The sequence below is a fragment of the Oryx dammah genome, unplaced genomic scaffold, assembly GCF_014754425.2.
Source record: "Oryx dammah isolate SB20612 unplaced genomic scaffold, SCBI_Odam_1.1 HiC_scaffold_26, whole genome shotgun sequence".
NCBI lineage: Eukaryota > Metazoa > Chordata > Mammalia > Artiodactyla > Bovidae > Oryx > Oryx dammah.
This window is the reverse complement of record NW_024070210.1, coordinates 73415072-73438474: the sequence shown is the minus strand read 5'-3', so window position 1 is coordinate 73438474 and position 23403 is coordinate 73415072. Positions and strand designations below refer to the sequence as shown.

Below are 23403 nucleotides of genomic sequence, written 5' to 3'. Positions count from 1 at the left end.
AAGATTATGGGGAGAAATATCAATAACCTAAGATATGCAAATGACACCACCCTTATGGCAGAAAATGAAGAAGAACTAAAGAGCCTTTTGATGAAGGTGAAAGAGGAAAGTGAAAAAGCTGGCTTAAAACTCAACATTCAGAAAATGAAGATCATGGCAACTGGGCCTATCACTTCATGGCAAATAGATGGGGAAACAATGGAAACAGTAAGAGACTGTATTTTCCTGGGCTCCAAAACCACTGCAGATGGTGACTGCAGCCATGAAATTAAAAGATGCTTGCTCCTTGGAAGAAAAGCTATGACAAACCTAGGCAGTATATTAAAGAGCAGAGATATTACTTTGCTGACAAAGATCTGTTTAGTCAGAGCTATGGTTTTTCCAGTGGTCATGTATGGATGTGAGTGTTCGACCAAAAAGAAGGCTGAGCACTGGAGAACTGACGCTTTTGAACTGTGGTGTTGGAGAAGATTCTTGAGAGTCCCTTGGACAGCAAGGAGTTCAAACCAGTCAATCCTAAAGGAAATCAGTTCTAAATATTTATTGGAAGGACTAATGCTAAAACTGAAGGTCCAATACTTTGGCCACCTGATGTGAAGAATAGACTCATTGGAAAAGACCCTGATGCTGGGAAGGATTGAAGGCAGGAGAAGGGAATGACAGTGGATGAAGTCATGGGATGGCACCACCAACTCGATGGACATGAGTTTGAGCAAGCTCTGGGAGATGGTGAAGGACAGGGAAACCTGGCGTGATGCTATCCATGGGCTCACAGAGTTGGACATGATTAAGCAACTGATCAATATTTAATATCTCTTGGGCACATACTGAGGAATGAAATTGCTGAGTCATCTGGTAACTCTATGCTTAAAATTTTGAGGAATTCCCAGACTGTATTCCATAGTGACTACAACATTTTATACCACCCCCCCCCAGCAGTGTAGGTTGAATTTCTCCACATCCTGTCCCACGCTTCTAATTGATAGCCTTTTTGATTATAGCCATCCTAGTGAGAATGAAGTGTTATCTCATTGTGGTTCTGATTTAATTTTTTCTGATGGCTGATAGTATTGAACATCTTTTCATATACTTATGGCCATTTGCATATCATCTTTGGAGAAATGTCTGTTTAGATTCTTCATCCATTTTTAAGTTGGTCTATTTGTCTTTTTAATGTTGGGATATGAGAGTTCTTTATTCTAGATCTATGATTTGCAAATATTCATGAATTGTTTTTTTTACTTTCTCCATGGCAAAAAGATTTTAATTTTGATAAAGTCCAATTTACCTAATTTTTCTTCTGTAGGTTTTGTCTTTGGTATGATATTGAATAAAAGATTGCTGAACTCAAGGTCATGATGATTCAAGCCTATGTTTTCTCATCCAGATTTTATCATTTTAAGTTTTACAATAATGTCTTTAATCCATTTTGAATTAATTTTTGTAAATGTGTGAATTAGTGGCCTTGACTTAAGATAGACATAAGGGCAGAAGTTGAGAGAATTGAGAATTAGATAAAACTATCAGGAGAAGGCAATGACACCCCACTCCAGTACTCTTGCCTGGAAAATCCCATGGATGGAGGAGGCTGGTGGGCTGCAGTCCATGGGGTCGCTGAGAGTCAGACACAACTGAGCGACTTCACTTTCACTTTTCACTTTCATGCCTTGGAAAAGGAAATGGCAACCCACTCCAGTGTTCTTGCCTGGAGAATCCCAGGGACGGGGGAGCCTGGTGGGCTGCCGTCTATGGGGTTGCACAGAATCAGACACGACTGAAGCGACTTAGCAGCAGCAGCAGCATCCACTCCCTATGGTAATGGTGTGGTCTAGTCGAGACTACATGCAAAATTCATGTATGCATGTAGCTAATTTTTTCTACCCATACCAAGCCATTCAATCTTACACTCTTTCTGTGAAGAAGGGGAGCAGTTCGGATGTAACACAGAATGGAAAGGAGGATATATTTTGCTCAAGAATCATGGGAAACCAGTGGCGGAGTCAAAATCAGGCAAAGATCATTGATTTTCAGGCCTTAGTCCCACCTTGTGGCAAGAATACCCCTACCATCTGCTTTTCTTCCTTCAATTTAGCATCAAGACCCTCTAGTTGTAACCCACCAGAGATATTTCTGAGCCTTCCTTTAGCTAGGTGTGGACATATGACTAGTGTTAGCTAACAGAGTATAAGATAAGGCAATCTACTTCTGGGTTATATTTAAAAAAAAAATAAATGGCTTGCCCTCTATTTCCTCTCTCTTCTCATCTTTTCAGGTCAGACCTCAGCCATGGTGATAGTACACTATTTTTAATCACACGGTTGAAGAATACACACTAGGATAGTTAGTTCTCAACTGTGACTGAGTGTTAGAATTATCTGGGGAACTCTAATAAAAAGCTTGTGTTTGGACCCCACCCCAGAGATTCCGAGGCTCAGACAGTAAAGCGCCTGCCTACAATGCAGGAGATCGGGGTTCAATCCCTGGGTTGGAAAGATCTCCGGGAGTTCTAATGAGGTGGATGAAACTGAAGCCTATTACACAGAGTGAAGTAAGTGAGAAAGAAAAACACCAATACAATATACTAACACATATATGTGGAATTTAGAAAGACGGCAACGATAACCCTGTATGCGAGACAGCAAAAGAGACACAGATGTATAGAACAGTCTTTTAGACTCTGTGGGAGAGAGTGAGGGTGGGATGATTTGGGCGAATGGCATTGAAACATGTATTCTATCATATAGGAAACAAATTGCCAGTCCAGAGGGATGGTATGGGGAAGGAGGAGGGAGGAGCGTTCAGGATGGGGAACATGTGTATACCTATGGCGGATTCATGTTGATGTATGGCAAAACCAATACAATATTGTAAAGTAATTAACCTCCAATTAAAATAAATAAATTTATATTTAATTTAAAAAAAGAGAAGGCAATGGCACCCCACTCCAGTCCTCTTGCCTGGAAAACCCCATGGACGGAGGAGCCTAGGAGGCTGCAGTTGGTGGGGTTGCAAAGAGTAGGACATGACTGAGTGACTTCACTTTCACTTTCCAGAGATTCTGCTGTAATTGGCTGAAGATGCTACCTTGGCATCAGGATGTTAAAAGCTTCCCAGATGAATCTAATACCTGGCCAAGGTTAAGACCTTTATTCCAGGGCAGTCGTTTGTAAACTTTAGCATGCATTGGCATCAACTGGAGGACCTATCCAAACTCAATTTTTCTGAGGCACCACTCTTAGGTGTCTGATTAGGTCTATCTGGGATAAACCCCAAGAATTTGTATTTTTGACAAGTTCCCAGGTGATGCTGCTGGACTGGACATACTTTAAGAACCTATAGAGATTTCAAAGCAGCAAGACAGAAGGAAACTGTCCCAGTAGCAGGATGGTCTGTTTTCCCTAAACCACTTGCCTCCCCTATACTATTACTTGAAAAAGAAATAAGTTTATTCTGAACCACAGTAGCAGCTTAGCCTGTATCCTAACTAATATATATCCCTTGGATCACAGTGACTCAACAGGAAGGAAAATAAAGGTATAGTGGGACATTAACAAAGGTTTTTCTCATTTCATGCAGATCCACACATGCAATTGAAATCCTCTAGGCTTTAGAGAGATTTTCCTGTGAGAGAAGGATGGCTTGCAACACTGCACTGTTTACAACAGAATCTGGTTTGTGTGTGTGGTAATTGGTGAATACAATCCATAATTCTATTTTGGCAGCACTGTTGAGGCTGGAAGGATTATGATCCAAGTAGATAGTTAAGTTACTTTCCCCATCTAAGTCCCAATCATAGGTGGGGTAACCCAAGCATTCCATGCAAATCTTCTCGTGTCCAAACCATTTTGAAAGATGTAGAAAACCTTCCTAAATAGCACAGAGGTTGTAGATCCATTTTTTTTTTCTCTCTCCTCCCCTGTTCACGTGCTAATACAAAGGGGACTTACAGCACTCCATCTCTTTCCACTTAATTTTCATAAGAAGACCTTGGCTGTTTATGGCGCCAACCTGAATACCAACTAATGACACCAACTAAAGAGGCTTGGGCATTTGTTGGGCCAAGAGTGAAGCTGGTAGGAGCTCACCTAGTTGGAAATAAAATTCAATCCCAAGCTCTTTCTAGTAGAACTCTTTGCTGGTACATAATTATTTCCTGAAAATTCATAGTATTAAAAGGGGGTGGTAGGTGGGATCAGATGGCTGCAAAATAGAACCCACGAGTAGAGAAAAGGAAGGAGCTCACGTACCTTACAAACTGGCTGAATAAGGCGGTCGTGTTCCGGATGATCCGAGCAGCCTGGGACTCCTCACGCTGGCATCTCTGCAGTGTTAACCCATCATCCATGTGGCCTTCCTGATGGAGTATGACCTATCCCAGGGCCAAGGACACCAGGGCCAGGTTACATTGGACAGTCTATGTTTTTTGCAGTATTTTCCTCATCCCTTGTATTCCTTCAGTGGACCAAGTTCCCCTGCATTCATTTTGAAAGTGGGGCATTAACAAAGTTATTTTGCCCATATTACTGATATATGATTCATTCCTGAGACACAGTACTTTGATGAAAACAAAATTTTATGTGCTACTATGGTTTGAGTTACAATAAATTCCTTGGGCCTGGATGGCCAATTTGAATGGGTGAAAACAAGTTTTATGATAGATTTTTCTCTTAAAATGAACACAAAAACTTATCTCTGGAAATGAGAAAAATCACTATGTTCAGAGCCTTTTTCTCCAGAGATAAACCAAGGAAGTAGAAAGACAAGTTAAAGTAAAATCCTCTAAAACTTTCTACTGGGATGAGGTGTGGCTTTCTCTCCTGAAGGATGGCCACATTGGGTTAGTTGACTGGAACCAGGGAAGCAGCTTGAGACAGTAGTTTGCTTCTCATGGAGCTAGAGAGGGGGTTTGAAAGCATGGGCTTAGGTACCAGCCAACCTGACTTCTAATCCCTCTAGGTCACTTCTCAGCAGGGTGACTTTCAGCAAATTATTCAACCTCTCTCTGTTGTGACTTCACCGTCTGCAGGTGGACTTATGTTAGTGGTTTGTTTGGAAGACTAGATGACTTACATGTCAGTCATGTAGCATGTTACCTACAATATGAAAGGTATTCAAAGAGTATTTGTTATAAGGGACAGCATATTTCTGATCTCAGAGCAGTTGTTAGGAAGTTAAGTGTACTTATTGCTTACCAATGACATCATGATACATTTTTATTTTTTTAGATGGGGCTAGGAGCTTTCGGTGTGGAGGTCAGTGCTTTTTTTTCTCTTGAAAGGGCCAACCAAATATGTGTGGTTATTAACTGGGATGGTTTCACCCTGATTCAGGTCAGGGTCAAATTCTGATTCAAGTAACTTCCTGGCATGGTTTCCTCTTGATGTGAGTAAGTGAAGTGAGACCATCTGTAGGTCCTAGGGAAGTGGGGTGGGAGTCAGTCAGTTTATATGCCAATTAAATGAAACATGTGGCCCCCCAAAATATCTTTAGAATGAGGGTTTTTGGTATCTCTCATTTTTAGCACAAATAAACAACCTATTTCCTCATTTCCAGGTGAAAATCTCTCATTTTGTATTCTTCTGAAAATGCACCCTGATTTAATGAATTCACCCAGGAAGAAGCATGCTGGCTTGCATAAATTTATGTTCATTTTTGAAGAGACCTGCATCTCATCTATATACCATAGCTTAAGCATTAGCAAAGGATGCCCTTACTATTGGATTCACCAACTCTTTCAAAACATTACTTTGAGATTCCCAGCAACTGCTTATCAATGTTGCATTTAGATTTGGCAATACATCTCACTAGGTTTACTCTGGCCTTAGTCCCAGCTTTTGGGTCCCTAAAGACCCACCTCCTTATGTTTTGCTTGTTCAGATAGCATGTTCAAACCGGCCAGTCAAACAAGAATGTAATGAGAAATGGGGAAATGCAGCTGTTAGAACGTTGTTATTATGTGTTCTATTGATCGCTGCAGCTCAGGTCCTAAGGTCCTTTTTTTTTTTCCTGGAGGAATTCCATAACTGACAGCAGAAAGCAGAAGCCCAAGATGGTAAAGAGGGTGCTTCCTTAAAGGGGAGCTACCATTCATCAGGTTTCTCACTATGTCTATTTCCCACTGGTTTTTCTAAATTCCTATTTTGTTTCATAAAACAATCAACAAGATTGGATATCCTTTGTATTTTTAGAGGAGAACTTAACTTGTTCTTCAGGAAATGGAGCTGGGAAGCCCTGACAAAGCCTTACCATTAGGACATGATTTAGAGAGAGTTCCTGAAAGCATCCTCCAAATCCACATTCCAGCAGTTAAATGGACCTATGGACTATGGTCCCAGAAGAAAAAGGCAGGGAGAGGCATAACAAACCGACATCATAAACTGGGGTCTCCCCTAGTTGACAGGGTCCTTCAAGTGTGTCCCCACCTACCCAGAGTTAGAGCCCAGATCCACAAATTCTACTCTTTTTCAATATCATCTTTATCTTCGTAGGTGTGAAAAATTGTGGAAACTCTAGATGATATTATCATACTCTTCAGAGGACTGCATTTTCTCCTGATAGGCTGTTAGGGGAGATGATCAGATTTTGGCATCTATTTTCCATTTGCCCTTACTCCTGGGGTAGAGCCCTTATTTGGAATTCAATTCAGAGTCTACTGTATTTTCAAGGCCATTCCAGCCCGAGGGACTTTGTACCCCACCCTCTGTCTCCTTGCCACTGTCACGCTGTTCACATCTCTGCTTTGCTCTTCTCCACCATAGCGAAATATCATTTTCTGTTTGCCATCTTAGCTTTATACCCTATTCATGGTCCGCTTAAGATACTAGGAGAAACTGCATTTGGAATTTCAAGTTCATGCTTCTGTGGCTTCCTCCACTCTGGAATATGGTCCCTTAAGTCTCAGAAACCTCGGGTGACCTTACGACAATTATGGCTCTCCAACCCACAGAACTAACAGGAGATCCCATTTCTTGTGCAGTATCTCAGCAAGACACTGAGGGCAAAGCGGTGATACAGGAGGAACTCACTTTAGCACACTTCCATTCTAGTGGGATCTTCAGCACTCATGTCCTGGGTGCCTTGCTGTTGAAATCTTCCAATGGTTTATTTGTTTCCATGTTTAGTCTAGCCTTTACAATTGTTGGCAGAGGAAGGGCTGGGCTCGTACAAGCAGTCTTTGTGGCCTCGTATTCTGTTTTCTACAAGCGAGTCTCTGTGGCCTCATGTTCTATTTTCTATCTCCTTTTCATAATTTTCCCTTTTCCTCATAAATTTTACTTTGCACAAAAATAAGCTATTACCTTATGGGTTCCTCCCAACCTCCTTTCTTACAATAACCAGCATTCTGGGAAATTTTTCATCACCTCCATATTAGGCTGACCTACACAAACTACATTGTACAGTGTTTCCTAGAACCTTATCATGGGACTCCTTGACTATCCAAACCGGTGCTTTGTAAGGGCTTTCTTTCTTTTTTTTTTTTTTTTTTAAAGCATGACTTGAGCATATGTTTCCTGGTTCCTATCAAAAGAAACCCTACTATGGCAGTTGACTTTCTGGAAAAAAAGATGTTCTGTGTATTCAAGCGGGATTTCCCACTGTCGCAGGCTGTAACAGATCACTGAGACCTGGATCCATTCCCTGTGGATACGGTATCATTCAACAGTATCTCATCTTTCTGCATGTTGGTTCCTGTGTGCTTGTTATCATGCAATCTGCATCTCTCTGTAGGGCTTTTATTTAGTCTGTATATTATGAAAACTGCATAGCAACTCAATTATCCAATTAAATGAAAGGAGCAATGATGTGGATAATCCCCAAACAACATACCACCAAGTCATTTAGTACAGGTTTTAGAGCACAAGGAACGTATTCTAACCCCTCTTCACAGATCTGTCATCTATTTTTTTTTTTCACACTGAATATGAAGTCAAAGTAACCACACTAGGCTACACACTCTGTCACAGAGATAATCCTTCAGAATGGTTAAGAATTTTTGTTTAGTGGTTGTGTCCAACTCTTTTGCGACCCCTGGACTTGTAGCCTGCCAGTTTCTTCTGTTCATGGAATTCTAGAGGCAAAAATACTGGAGTGGGTTGTCATTTCCTTCTCCAGGGGATCTTCTGACCTAGGGATCGAACCCACACCTGCACTGGCAGGCTGATTCTTTGCTACTGAGCCATCTGGGAAGCTAAGAAGTAAAAATCCATCATGCCCACCTTATTTCCACAATCACTTCTCATGCCTCGTTGCTTCCAGCCTTTCTGACCCCTCACCTTTCTTTTCAGAGGTCCCAGGCGGGATGTCTTGGCATCTTGTGCTTTGTAGGTCACCCACAGACCACTGGCTATATGCTGGACAAAGCAGACAGAGTCTCCATACTTGATTTCTGGGACTCCCATGCCTTCTATATCTCGCTTGTGACTGGAATCCAATTTCTCCTTGATTTCCTATTTCACAGAAAATGAAACAAATGTAGGCATGTCTGATTAAATAGAAATGCAATGTATAAAACAGGTCACTGATGCAGAATTTGTAAGCCAAGGAGCCAATTACCAGGATAATCATGATATGCCTGTCCAAGCCAGGATTTTAGAAAGGCTTGCTTCCCTTATCTGCTGCTAATTGTAAAATCAATGGATTTCATGTTTTGGCTACTTTAGTGATTATTTATATCCATGGGAAATGGAGGCAGCCTATAGGGTCTCTCTTTGATTCTGGTTTTATATAATTCCCATTATTATTATTATTTTTTTTAGTGTTCCTCATCCTGACTTAGATACCTTAATAACTCACCCTTAATAGCCAAATAACTTATTTTAGCAAGCTGTACCTTCTATAATTTTAATAGTTATCTTATATAAAAGCCTTCATTTGGGGCTTTAAATATATCTGTTAAAATCATATAAATATCTTTTGTAGAAATCAGCAGAGGAAACAGACTCTTGCAGCAGGTAGGGGGCTACTGTGCCTTAAGTCTAATGCAGTAATTGTTGGATTAGTTTCTTTTATATTTTTAATTTTTAAAAAAAATACTTATTTATTTGGCTGTGCTCGGTCTTAGCTCTACATGTGGGATCTTTGATCTTCGTTGGGGCATATGGGATCTAGTTCCCTGACTAGGGATTGAACTCGGGGCTTCCTGCATTGGGAGCATGGAGTCTTAGCCACTGACCCACCAGGGAAGCCCGATATTAGTTCTTTATGGCCTCCTCAGTTGTATGTTGCAGTCAGTGGATTTCATGTCTCTCTGTGTCTTTGCTTTTGCAAAACACCATCAACTCCTAAGGTTCTTTGGCCAGCATTGTTGGGACTGTTTCCAATTTAAAGAAAAACAGGAGCAACAAAAATGAAAACCAAAACATACAAACAACCCAACACTGAAGCCAACTCTACCCCAAAACTACACAACAATGACACATGTTAAAGAAATGAGAGAATTCTGAGACAGAGAAGCTGGACTTGGCTGATCACAGGTGGGTGAGCTTCTGACTCAAGTCATAAACTAATGCTCTACCCTCTGTCTTCACCAAATGTATTTACTCTATGGCTGGAAACTTCCTCTACGGAATCTTCCTATGGGAACCTTCCCACAAGATAGGAGTCTTGATCACTCCCTTCAGCAACTCCCCAATTCCTACAGAATACAACTCTCACCTCTACAGTTCTTATATGCCACATGCTTTAACCAAGCCGGACTACGTTTGTGTGCCATACCAAGTATTCCCTCCCTCAGGGCCTCTACTGACATTACACTCCTTGCTTGGAAGGCCTCTACTTTATCTCTGCATTTTTACATCTTATCCATCAGCCTTTCCCAGATCCAACTGTGCATGTCCTCTGATTTCATGGCACCTCCCTTACTCTCTCTCAAGGCTCTTTACCATCTTCTGTGATAGGAATATTTTGCTGGCAGACTTCCTGTCCCCTGCCCGGTTGGAAATCCTCCAAGGGCAAGACTGAGGTTTGTCGGTCTTTACATTTCATACTAAGCTCTGGTAGGCTGCAAATAACTTGTTTTTGTTTTATTGGTCAGTGGGCATCAATTTATCTGTGTATCTGCATCAACCTTTCATATCTTAGATGACGAGTGGATTCTAAGAAGGAACAGGTTGCTTGGCCCTAACGATGTTTTGAAGAAGAATAATCATCATTATCCCTTGTCTCCACTGAGAGTTTATAAAGAAATGGCTGTGACCACATAATAATTGTCACAAAAACATGTATTTAGTTAAGTTGCTGCTCTCCAGATTGATTTAAAATTTCTGGGACAAGAAAGGTAACTGGAATGAGTATTTATTTAATGCTTACTTTGAGCAAAGTATTTTTGCCAAGTACTATATAATGACAATACCATCATGAATTTACCAAGGGCCTACACAGGGATATGTATTATTCATGACATTTTAAAAATATTTTCTCTAAACCTTTCACTGGACCTGCTGTTTTTATTTCTCCTACTTTATAGATGATAAAACTGAGGCTTGCAGAGTTGGAGCAATTTGTTCAAAGCCCTATAGCTTGTAAGTAATGAAAGGGAATGCAAAACCAAGTGTAAAATCAAAGCCTGTTGGTCATTTGAACATAATTTGTTGAATGGTAACCATCGGCACAGTTAAGCATTGATTATATTAATATTTTAGGTATTAGAATACTGTTACAAAGAAGTTGAAAATATATGTTATTATTTTATGAAAAATAACTCTGGGTTCTAACATCTAAGCTTTAGGAATCACACACACAAACCACTAATGACAACAAAGTGTTAGAGTTCATACTGAAGGTGCAACTGGAATTTGGAAGAGAGAAAAATCCACCATGCCTGGGGACTTCAGGATGCTTTTATAGCAATTGCTGCTTGATATGAGCATGGCTAGGGGAAAGAGGAGACATGAGGAATACATTGTAGTAAGATAGGAGTAGTGTGGCAGGAAGAGTGATGAAGTCCAGAAAAGACCTGAACAACAAGGACTGACTTTATCCTAGAGGTGCATGCTTCTCAAACTCACGCTGTTCGCAGACTTTCTGCGGGAAAAGAGGACTTCCGACAGTACTGTATTTTCTTTCAGGAGGGAAAGGGAATCTTAGGATAGTATAAACTAGATTGTTATGAGTCTTACAGTAAAAAACAAAGAACAACAAAAGGAACCAAAACAACCTATTCAACTGTTTAACATAAGCATTTTAAATCTTTTTCATAATTCATTGTTTGGAACACCTCTTGGGAAAAGCTATTGCAAGTAATGGGAATCCACTGAGAATTTTAAGTGGGGAAAACACAAGGGTTGTATCTTAGAACAATTGTTCCAGCCACAAGGTGAATGATAGGTTGAAAAGAAATGAAGACACAGAGACAGACCAGTTTTTGCTACGGTAATAGAAATTGAGCATGATATTTGGAACAGAGTAGGTCCTAATTCATGCTTATTACTTAGATAGGAATTTGTTGAACTTGACATATTTAAGCCACCTATGTCCACAGAGGACAAGAAAGTAGCTTTCCACAGACAGCAAATAACCAAAAAAGATTCAGAGGAAAAGGAAACATGGGAAGATGGGCCTCATTCATGGATGCTGGGGTCAGCCACCAATGCAGTGCTGGTTAGATCACTGCTTCCTAAAACTCCCAGGACTAACTTTTAGCAATTACCTTTAGGTTCACTTTCCCACCAATACAGTCCCCCTTTGAACTTCTGATTTCGAGTGGGAGGTCTTAGAATGGCCTTAAAAAAACTGCACACTGCAGGACGCTGCTAGGAGCCTGACTGGCCCCAAGGCGGGCTGCAGAGCCTCTGCTGGTGGGAGGCCAAGGACAGCCCTCCGCTGTTTCCAGCATGCTTGAAACATGGGGAGCAGGCTTGTCTGTCTCATCAGGGAAGGTGCATGTCCTGAGCAGGTCACTGTGCTGAGCTCTTTCCTCCATCTTTCTCGTCAGTCCCTCTCTACACAATCACCTTCAGGTGAGCTGCAGTCCTGCCATTTCATGGATAAGGAAACAGTCTCGTAGGTCGTCTTCCTGGTCTCACAAGAGTCCTTCAAGACACACTTCTTCACTCCTGTTTTTTGTTTGTTTATTTTGCTTTTACAATCAGGGACAGGAAGGCTAAACAGCAAAGGCAGAGCCAGGATTCAAACCCAGGTTTCTTCTACTCCAAAGCTCAAGGCTCTTCTTGACTACCTCTCTGTCTGGTCCACTTGAAACAATTAAGACTTGGGAAATTGTCAGTTTAAATTTTTGAAATGCTTCGTAGATTTTATTTAAAATGAAACTGCAGGGACTTCCCTGGCAGTCCAGTGGTTAAGAATCCACCTGCCAATGCAGGGTACATGAGTTTGATCCCTGGTCTGGGAAGATCCCACATGCCATGGACCAGCTAAGCCCGTGTGCCATACTGCTGAGTCTGTGCTCTAGAGCCCGGGAGCTGCAGCGACTGAAGCCCACATGCCTAGAGCCTGTCCTCTGCAAGAAGAGAAGCCACCACAACAGGAAGCCCATGCGCGGCAACGAAGACCCAGTACAGCCAAAAATAAGACTTAAAAAACAAAAACAGAAACTGCAGGAGGTGGTGGGGTCTGGGGACGACTGAATCTCAAGGTCCATGTTTTGCTCTTTCCCCGTCCTCCATACCCTCTCTTTCCCCAACTGAGAACTTGCAGAGCAAGCAAGGGGACAGGCGCAAACAGCACTACGTCAGCGCCCATGATTTCACAGACAGATATGCTGTGAACCCGGCTGCCCTCTTGTTTCCAGCGGGACCGCTGAGGTTAAAGAGTAGAAGAAGATCCGGTCTACAAGCATGCTTTCTGCACACAGCAGAGACAGCGGTGGGCAGTTTTTAAAGGGAACATCAATTTTGGCCAAGAACACAGATATCAGGATACAGCAGGCAACATTTGACACATGTTGACTGAATTAAATTGCTTTTACCCACTGAGAAAAAATTTCCTCTAATTGAGAACAGTGATAGCTCTCTGGCTTTTTGTAATAAAGGAGGCAAAATTTGAGATTCTATCTCAATCTTTCCAGACTTATGGTAGAGTCATTAAAAAAATAGCTAAAAAGTGAATGGCTTCATATAATAAGGCTTGCTTTAACATTATTAATTCATCCTTCCCTGAAAGGAAGTGAGTGTTATAAACTGACACGGAGACATAACATCTAAACAGACAGCATTGCTGCGCCAGAGTAAATATTAAATCACATTACCAAACAATCCTTGGGGAATGGCCTTGCAATGTCAAGACCATGGGAAAATGATGCGAAATCAAGTTCACAGAAATTTGACTTCGATGTTCAAATTAATGAATCTCTCTCCTTGAATGTTTGTGGGGTTGTGTTGTGATTGAAAATGATTACACAATGACTATAAAATTCTTTGAAGAGGATGGAGGTTAAAGTGGAAAGGATTTCGCTGTACGACCACACTTATGTAACCTTTCGGCGAGTGATATTCAAACTTACTACAGGCTCCACACTGTGTGGGGTGCAGAGGTGCAGAAAAGGCGGGTGGAAGGATGTGTGCTCCTTGTCATTTAGGGGCTCCCGGTCAAGTGAGTGATGGCTATAACGGAGTCACGAAAAGGGCCCTACTGGAAGAGTGGGGAAAGGCCTTCTTCCCGTGAGGAGCACTTGACGCTTGTCTGAAGAATGAGGAGTTTGCTGATTATGGTACATGGAGGGTTAAAAGGTATTCTGGCTACAGGTTTAGCTGTGAGAAAAGATACCATGTTCAAACACAGTATGTACTTCGTATGTTAGAGCTCAAGGCAAACATGAGCTGGTAGCCAGAGATATTATGGAAGGGTAGGCAGGGGTTGGCTCTTAAAGTCTTCATTGAATTTGTTACAATATTGTTTCTGTTTAATGTTTTTGGGTTTTGGGCTTGGAGGCATGTGAGATCTTAGCTCCCTGACTAGAGATCGACCCTGTACCCTCTGCACTGGAAAGTGAAGTCTTAACCACGGGACTGCCAGGGAAGTCCCCAGGGGTTGGCTCTTAGAGCATCTTGCACGACAGACTTCAAATGAGGTGCAACTAGAATAAGAATTGTGTTCAAGGTTCCACAGAGGGTAGACGGGAGTCAAGGCCAGATCCAGATGACTTAGAAGCCATGCTCTATCTGACACCCTACTCCTTCCAGATTGAGGGGACAGGTGCAAGGCTGTAATTCAGAGCCTCCAACACCTCCCAGACCTCCACTTTGTTTTGGATCTCCTGGTGAAGGAGAGGAATGCGAGCTCTGACCAAGATCCTGTTCTGCTCAGTCACACAGTTGGCTCAGAGACCACAGTTTGATTCCATTGAACACTGCAGCCGATGCTTAACCTTGACCCCTCCCAGTAAGGCTCAGTCATGTCCCTGTCCTGTCCTGTGGGTACAAGAGTCACATGGATACCTGCCATCCTCCTCGTAAGGGCATCTTGCTGAGGATGTGAACACACGCCTGCAGCTGTCTCCAGGCCCCCAATCATGTAGTCATAGCTGTCATGGGCTAACGCAACTTGACAGGAAACATGGGGTTGGAAGCCCATCACTGCCAGTGACTCACAGCCCAGCGCCCCCAGTGTCCTCCTGGAAATGTAGGCACCTAAATGGCACTCCTTCCAGGAGTCTCTTCTCTTGTTTTTCAGATTCTCCAGCATACAGAGAAGATCAGATAATCAGATAATCCCCCACTCAATCTCGTTCACAGAGGCACAAAGAACATACTCTCTCTTCCTCTCAGCCTTCCCAGTGAGTCTCCCCAACCCCTGTGCCACCTTTCAGAACCTGGTCCACTATCTCAGACAACTTTCTGCTGTCTGCTCCATCACCTAACACCTGGTACAGCCAAGAGCTAGGAAGACAACGCAGCACCTTCCTGCTGTTGAAAACCGGAGCCAACTAATCCCTCTGTTGGGGAACATCACTGTTCCCAAGTGAGGGGAAGCAAGTTGAGAGTGTATTTAAGGCAGAGGGCCTGTGCCAAGCATGATAAAAAGACATTTACTGGGACTTCCCTGGTGGTCGGGTAGATAAGAATCCACCTGCCAACATAGGGGACACGGGTTCGATTCCTGGTCTGGGAAGATTTCACATGTGGGCCAACTACGTAGTGCACTGCAGCTAGTGAAGCCCTCAAGCCCATGCTCCTCAACAAGAGAAGCTCCCGCAATGCAACTAGAGAGTAGCCCTCTGCTCATGGCAACTAGAGAAAGCCAGCACATAGCTGTTATGACCCAGTGCAACCAAAAATAAAATAAAACTTAAAAAGACATTTTCTGAGGAGGAGTCTGGAGGCCCAGAGAAATGAAGGCACCTCTAGAGTTCTTGCCCAGGAGCTCTTCAGATTGCTGAGGACAGAACTATGGGCTCCCACATGTTCTTCCTTCCTGTGCAGCTTTGTGGCGAAGATGCCCAATGCCCTGCCCTCACAGTAGCCCAAGGAATCCCGGATCTCCTGGGGAAGCAGCCTTGTCTTGATCAGACATGGAGACTAGGACATTTTAATTGCAGTTTCTTTCACATGAAAGGTAACTGGGCTGAATACCACTGCACTGAGAGTTATTTAAACCTCTGACGTCGCGACGCCTAAGAGATACAAGTGCACCGCCAAGTGCGCAGGACAGTGTGGCTCACGGGCGGCTTTCTGTCCAGCCCTGCCATGTGGGCAGCCCCCTGGTACCATGACGGCTTTCAGCCATCCGCTGCTGGCCTCCCTGTGCGTGGGAACGGGACGGGGGGGAGATAAGCAACGAGCCTTTGGAGGGTAAAATGTGCTCACAGGCCGGAAGTGGTGCCAAGTGAAAGGAGTGTTATGGAGACTCTCTGGGGTGCTCTGAGCCTTTCTGGCTTCCCACAGAGGCTGCAGCACAGCGCCGAGCCATGCTCCGTGAGGCTGAGCCAAGAAAGGAATGGAAGGGAAGAGTCCCCTTGGAACAGGATCCTGCCAGCTGCCTGGAAGGCCACTGGACTTTTCTGCTGTCACAAGAGAAGCCTCTTTCTGCAATGGTAAAGGTCTCCAAGTCGGGGTTTATCCGGGGCTGAGAAGACCGGGATGGAATGCTCAAAGAGGGGACAAGCCAAGCTGGCATTCTGAGGCATTTCCTTGGTCATCGGCCACGACGAGTCACTTCTTTTCTTCTGCCTCTCCCTGGCTTCCCCTGCCTGCCCTCCCTCCCCATCCCACATCCGAGTTGTCTCTCAGGGAAGAATGGGAAGACTCCTCTCTGCTCTTAGAACTTTCCTGTTGTTTTGTTTCGCTGCTCCTTTTAGCCAATTGCAGTGCCCTAACTCATGGAAATGGCAACCCACTCCAGTATTCTTGCCTGGAGAATCCCATGGACAGAGGGGCCTGGTGGGCTACAGTCCATGGGTCACGAAGAGTCAGACACGACTGAGCGACTCTGGGTAACTCATTTCCTGGAGGTAAAAATGGTTTACTCTATGGTCATAAACTTGAATTTAAAATCCTTCTTGTGTGGGGAATCTTAAAAAAATAAAAATGACAGTAACATAAACGGAGCTGTGTTCTGAGGACGCGAATGGAGTCAAGGAGCTAACGCGTCATTAGAAGAGACGCAGAGAGAAGAGATGCTTGAAAGAAATTTAGGGCAGAAAGCTCTCGTTTCTTTCTTTTTTTTTTTTTTTGGCCACACTACTCAGCATGTGGGATCTTTTTCCCTAATTAGGCATCAAACCCTTGCCTTTGGGCTGGAAGCTCGGAGTCTTAACCACTGTACTACCAGGGAAGTCCCAGGAAGCTCTCATTTCTTAATCTTTGAACGATGGGTGCAGGAAAGCCTAACTCTGAAAGAGGGTAACTAGGGGAGAAAAACCTCTAAGCCAAAGAGATTCTCTGCCTCAAATACTTTAGGGCCGTAAGAGAGGGGAAAAGGAGTCTGACCCCCTGCTTCAAGGAAGGTGGTACTGAAAAACTGGCCTCTTTTGATTCATTATGAAACAGAGATGTCCCCATGGAAATTCAGCTGTCAGCCTGACACCAAGTCCTACACGAACAGAATCATCAATAACCCTTTATGGAAATCGTGTTGAGAACACAAATCAAGATCTGTGTCTGGAAAGGAGCAAAGAAGAGAGAAGCTAGAGATGAAGCTCCCGACGGAGATGTTGAGCCTCTTAGAAAGTGTGGGCTGCTATAACTATGGATACACTGTGCAGAGCCTGTCTCATGCTTGGGTGCTCTTTCCAGAACAATCCTAAAGTGACAGAGCACCAAACTGTCCATCAAGAGCTGGCTCAGCGTGTGAGTCTGACCATCCAGCTAGATCAGACTCTGAGTGACACAGAGTCAAAACTTGGCTGACCATTAAAGACAGAAGTTTAAAACAAACATTTCTCTCTCTACGCATCAAATGGCAAATCTACATGTTTGGGGTTAACCTAGCTACCACAGAATGTGCTCTTTGCAGAGGCAGGCGAGGCACAGTGGAACAAAGAGATCTGCAGAAAACACATGACGAGGAAAAGGAACTAGTAATTCTGTATAATATGAATAATTGCAAGATGATGCCATGTCCAGAATTAAGCCTCCTCTGCATCTCTCTGAGAGAAATTACTTCTTTGATTTAAATAAATATAACACTGGAACTCATGCCTCCATGTTATCTTTGCTGTATGGGAGTGAAGCAATAAGACTTAAGTGAAAGTGAAGTTGCTCAGTCAGGTCTGACTCTTTGCAACCCCATGGACTGTAGCCTACCAGGCTCTTCTGTCCATGGGATTTTCCAGGCAAGAGTACTGGAGTGAATTGCCATTTCCTTCTCCAGGGGATCTTCCTGACCCAGGGACTGAACCCAGGTCTCCCGCATTGCAGGCAGACGCTTTAACCTCTGAGCCACCAGGGAAGCCCTAATAAGACTTAGAAGTATTAAAAACAATTCAGAACATATTAAGCAACAATAACATTTTCCAGTAGCCTCAGAGCAACACCGTCCATTCTCGTGATCCTTTTGTTTTTTAGGGCTTTCCACTTTCCATTCAAGCCTTTCTCTCTTAAGACTTCAGTCTTCATGCAGGGTACACATTCCTCTACAAATTCAATTTAAAAGATAAAAGAACCAAGTATTTATCATTGGTCTAATTTCCAGTTCCGTTTTGTTCCAGCCTATTTCCTTTGCAGTCGTAGTTCTACCTGGAGGTTTCAGAGCTTTCACTTTGAGAATAAAGTCAAAATCCACCTCACCTTGGATGCCCGAAAAGAGAAGGCTGTGGACTTGGTGTCCGACTTTCCCCGGTCTTGCAGGATAAGGCCCTGGTCTTCTGTCAAGGCCAGGTAGTGGCCTGTGGTGAGGTGCCGGAGGCGGAAAGCCTGTCCCCATCTGATGTTACTGCCACTCCAGCTGGACAGATGAAAGAGAGAAGAAATTGAATTTACACAAAAAATAGGTCTTTTTCAATATTTACCCTGTGCATTTTTACATATGCTCTGACTCAGTACCCTTCAACGGTACATCCCCTGACTCCTGGCTTGTTCCAGGATTGTCTATCTGCCTACAGCTCATCACTTCTCAGTCTTCTGGCTAAGATCAAATGTCTACAACTCAGCATGGCATTCTCTTGTGAGCTCTCTTCTAACCTTTAAGATCACCAACAAGGAACATGGCCCTCCGGGCTGGTCCGTGGTTTAATGTAATTGGAAGTTCCAAGCTTCCAATTTTTCCTTCATTTCACTGAAATGTCTTGATGCCAAAAATCACACACAAAAATGAGAAGCCTGCTTTTGAAGAGAAACTTGTTTCTGGGAAAGTGAGGCATTTCCAAATGCACGGTCTCCACTCAGGTATTTTACTACCTCCACTAATTTGAAAAGACATACGCATCCCTACGTTCATTGCAGCATTATTTACAATAGTCAAGATATGGGAGTAACCTAAGTGTTCATCAGTAAAAAAAAAAAAAAGTGGCATATATGCATACACAATGGAATAGTATTCAGTCATAAAAAAGAATGAAATCGTGCCATTTGTGATAACATGGATGGATCTTGAGGGTACTATCTAAGTGAAATAAATCAGACAGAGTAAGACAAATGCCATATAATTTCACTCATATGTGGCATCTGAAAAACAAAACAAATGAGCAAACAAAACACAAAATTCACAGAAACAGAGAATAGATTGGTGGTGGTCAGAGAGAAGGGAGGTTGGGGAGGTGGGAGAAATGGTTAAAGGGGATCAAGAGGTACAAACTTCTAGTTATAAAATAAATAAGTCATGGGGATGTATGTAAGGTACAGCATGGTAGTAATATACATATTTTATAATACATATAGTCAATAATATATATACTATATATAGTAATAGTAATAAATATATATATTATTGACTATCATCACAATTTGAAAGCTGCTAAGAAAGTGAGTCTTAAGAGCTCTTACTGCTAGAAAAATTGCAATTCTGTAATGGTGACATATAATAACTAAACTTACTTCAGTAATCATTTTGCAGTGTAAACAAATGTCAAATCATTATACTTTACACATAAAACTAATATAATACTGTATGTAAATCCTACTTTAATAATAAAAAGAATCATCTCTTCAAGAGAAATAAGAATATTTATGCCGTTTACACTCACCAGGGAGAGACAAATAATAAACAAACAAACATAAATAAGTAAATATTGTGGAATGTTACAAGATGTTAAATTCCATGGGAAAAAGTAAAGCAGAATAAGATGATTGAGGTAAGTGAGAGTCCATGCTGAATGGGGTGTAGAACCATATGGTCCTACATCAAAAGGCTGGCATTCAATAAAAGTCATGGTAAGTGCTAGGGCAGAAATTATTCACAGAATAATCTGTATCTAATTATCTTTTCGGTTAGAACAAAATGTTTCAGAAATACGTGTATCAGTTTTTAAAATGATTCTCCCCTTGATCTAATTCTTTGGAGTACCAAAGAATCAAATTACATTAATAGAAGCCTTAAATTCTTCATGTTTAAGACTCTGGGGGAATAAAGAACCATAACTGGAACTCTATACTTATTTTTATTTTTAAAAAAAGTTCATTAAGCAAGAACCAAGCCCTAATATCCTGAAAAAAACAGAGTATGTTGCTATAAAAACTTCAACAGGCTTGAAAGAGAATATAAATGCCACAAGCCAGCTAACAAGTGGGTACTCCTTAGGACACCATACTTTTTCAGTCAGCCTCTTCTGCTACTGCTGCTAAGTCACTTCAGTCGTGTCCGACTCTGTGCAACCCCATAGATGGCAGCCTACCAGGCTAGAGTTCCTCAATAAAAAAAATTGAATGTACCTGTATTTGTGTGTAAGAGAAATTCTAATATTTTCTCCTGATCACCAATGGATTATCTTGAGGACCCCCTGGAGGCATATACACCCCCACCCACTAGAGATTTTATTTTGAACATGTGTTCAGGGAGAGATGGAATAGAGAGCTAGAGGGAAAGGCAGAGAAAGAAAACAAACAATGGCCACACTGACCCTCTGCTCTTACCCCAAGCAGTTTAGCTTTAGCCTAACTTGTGATCCCGCTCAGCAAAAGAAAGGTCCAGAGCTTAACTGAACACCTCTGCAGTAGAGATGCCATGTTTTACTCAAGTACCTGTCTCCAAAGTCTTGGTGTCCTGTTCTTTCCATTCAGTTGTTTCTGACAAGTTCTGGTAAATATGGTTTTCTTCAGAGCTACATGTCCAGTGATGTTTTAGTCTTCCCTACCTCATGCCATCACAGCCACCACTCTGTCAATAAAGCTAACTTTGCTTTGGAGCCAACAAGGCTACCAGGAGGAGGAAGACTCACCTGGGTTCCAGAGAATCTATTTAAGAAAATAAATGGGAGAAGAGCTTCCATGGCTTTCAGTGGACATGTCTAAGCTTACCTTTTATAACATAGCCACTGCAAGGGTAGCTGGAGCTGGGGGCTTGGATCAAGCAATAGAGCCTGCTAACTTCAGAGTCAAAGCAGAAGTCTTGGAAATCATGTGTGTGTGTGCGTGCACACGCGCACATGTGTGTGCACTGTGCTTTAAAAACAAAAACAAAAGTCACAGACATTTCAGAATTTACCTCTGCCAAGTAACTTCTGAGACTTTGCCAGCTAATGTAGAACAAATGTAACATTTAAGACAATAGGTTGTCCTGGGGCGGGGGGCAGGGGTACCAATCTTGAAAAGAATGCAACCCTGAAGCTCCATTACCTTATCCGAAGGGGTTCCACTCTCCATAGCGATCTGGCTCTCGTGCCAGCTCCCCCGGCTTCATAGTATATCCTCCTGTGAACAGAGGTGGAGATTAGAGCCTCCGCACGTGATGTTGATCAGCACCGGGCAGGGGACAGCTCCCTGCAGAGGCTGCTCAGAACACACTGTATTTCTCAGGACTCATAGTAAGCAAAATGAGAAACAAACCTCAAAGAAAGACACAATTTCCTATTCTCTCTTAAAAGGGAAAAAAGGTGTAAAGGGGAAGGAAATGCTGACCACATACACATCGTGGACACTCATGGACTGTCGTGTACAGTGAAAGGACTGTCTCCATTTCTACACCAGGAGTCAAAACAGTCGTCACATATCATCAGATCAAGTACTGAATGCTCCGTTTCATTCACATTCAGCTCCCTGATGCGGTTTCACATCTTTAGAAAATGTATCTGTACTTGTAAAACACATGCAGTACAGGGTGAACTCATTTCCATTGTTCTAGGAAGCTGGGGACAAAGCTTTATGCGCAGCTACTGTGGTGTTCAGGGTTTGATTACTATACTGGTGTCCCCTTTCCTGCATTAACAATCATCTTTTAAAGGGTTTTTAACTAAAATTTTTATTTTGGAATAACTGTAGATTTATAAAAATGTTGCAAAATTAGTCCAGAAAGCTTCTGTAAAGTCTCATTCAGGTTCCTTTATAGCTATCATCTTACAAGAGGAAGTAGAGTTGTCAGAACTAAGAAACCAACATTGGCTCATCACTGCTAATTTAACTCAAGACTTTATTTCGATTTTACCAGTTTTTCTATTAAATTGTTTCCTGTTCCAGAGTTCCATCCTGGATGTCACATTGCACTTAGTTGTTATGTTTTCCCTGTTTCCTTTGGTCTGTTAGAGTTTCTTAGTATTTTCTTGTTTTTCATGCCTTTGCCAGGTTTGAAGAGCACAGGTCAGCCTTTTTGTAAAAATGGGTTTGTCTATCTGATGATTAGCAAAGTCTATTTTTAAAAATCTGTACAACAGGGACCAACTTATCCATATCAGATTATGAGAAATTAAATGAACTATCCTCGTTTAAAGGTATGTCTCATGAATAGCAGTCCCTGATTTCCGGGCATACTGAATCCAGATACTTTCTGAGAATCTTGTGACTTTAGATCAAGACTAATCATTTAATTTCATTTAATTTCACAGATTTAAAAAGATGCCTCTACTGTAGAAGATTTGAACGTATCACTACTGAATTACTCAAACCCCAGGAGAATCTTGACCTATGTCTTGAGACAACAGTTAATTAACAGAGGGGAAGAGGAAAAGCGCAGTAATTATTTCTTTCTCCCAGGAAGTAATATAATTATGAGCTGGTTACAAATATTAATTTTGGGTGTCAGGTAGACCTGAATTTGAAGCTATTAGCTTTATGAATTTGCCAAGTTCTTTCAAATCTCTGTGCATCAGCTTCCTTGTCTGTAAAATGAACCTAATAGGGTATTTACATCAAGGAATGGTTGTCAGCATTTAATGTGGTTTCCTTAAAGTAATGTACTCTGCATAGAAGTTAAATAAGCAGGGTGACAATATACAGCCTTGACATACTCCTTTTCCTATTTGGAACCAATCTGTTGTTCCATGTCCAGTTCTAACTGTTGCTTCCTGACCTGCATATAGGTTTCTCAAGAGGCAGGTCAGGTGGTCTGGTATTCCCATTTCTTTCAGAATTTTCCACAGTTTATTGTGATCCACACAGTCAAAGACTTTGGCATAGTCAATAAAGAAGAAATAAATGTTTTTCTGGAACTCTCTTGCTTTTTCCATGACCCAGCAGATGTTGGCAATTTGATCTCTGGTTCCTCTGCCTTTTCTAAAACCAGATTGAACATCAGGAAGTTCACGGTTCCCATATTGCTGAAGCCTGGCTTGGAGAATTTTGAGCATTCCTTTACTAGCATGTGAGATGAGTGCAATTGTGTGGTAGTTTGAGCATTCTTTTGCATTGCCTTGCTTTGGAATTGGAATGAAAACCGACCTTTTCCAGTCCTGTGGCCACTGCTGAGTTTTCCAAATTTGCTGGCATATTGAGTGCAGCACTTTCACAGCATCATCTTTCAGGATTTGAAGTAGCTCAACTGGAATTCCATCACTTCCACTAGCTTTTTCGTAGTGATGCTTTCTAAGGCCCACTTGACTTCACATTCCAAGATGTCTGGCTCTAGGTTAGTGATCACATCATC

At 42.2% G+C, this 23403-nt stretch overlaps 1 protein-coding gene across 1 annotated transcript in view; it reads right to left on the bottom strand.

Annotated features, from left to right (window-relative positions):
* The window catches only part of RYR3 (ryanodine receptor 3), a 573948-nt gene that overhangs the window by 276395 nt on the left and 274150 nt on the right, over window positions 1-23403 (bottom strand). Inside the window, exons 9-12 of the mRNA XM_040227012.1 lie at window positions 21165-21239; window positions 18183-18339; window positions 8274-8447; window positions 4248-4369 (exon numbers count right to left, since the gene is read on the bottom strand). Coding sequence (XP_040082946.1) covers window positions 4248-4369; window positions 8274-8447; window positions 18183-18339; window positions 21165-21239 — 528 coding nt within the window. The remainder of the gene's footprint in view (window positions 1-4247; window positions 4370-8273; window positions 8448-18182; window positions 18340-21164; window positions 21240-23403) is intronic.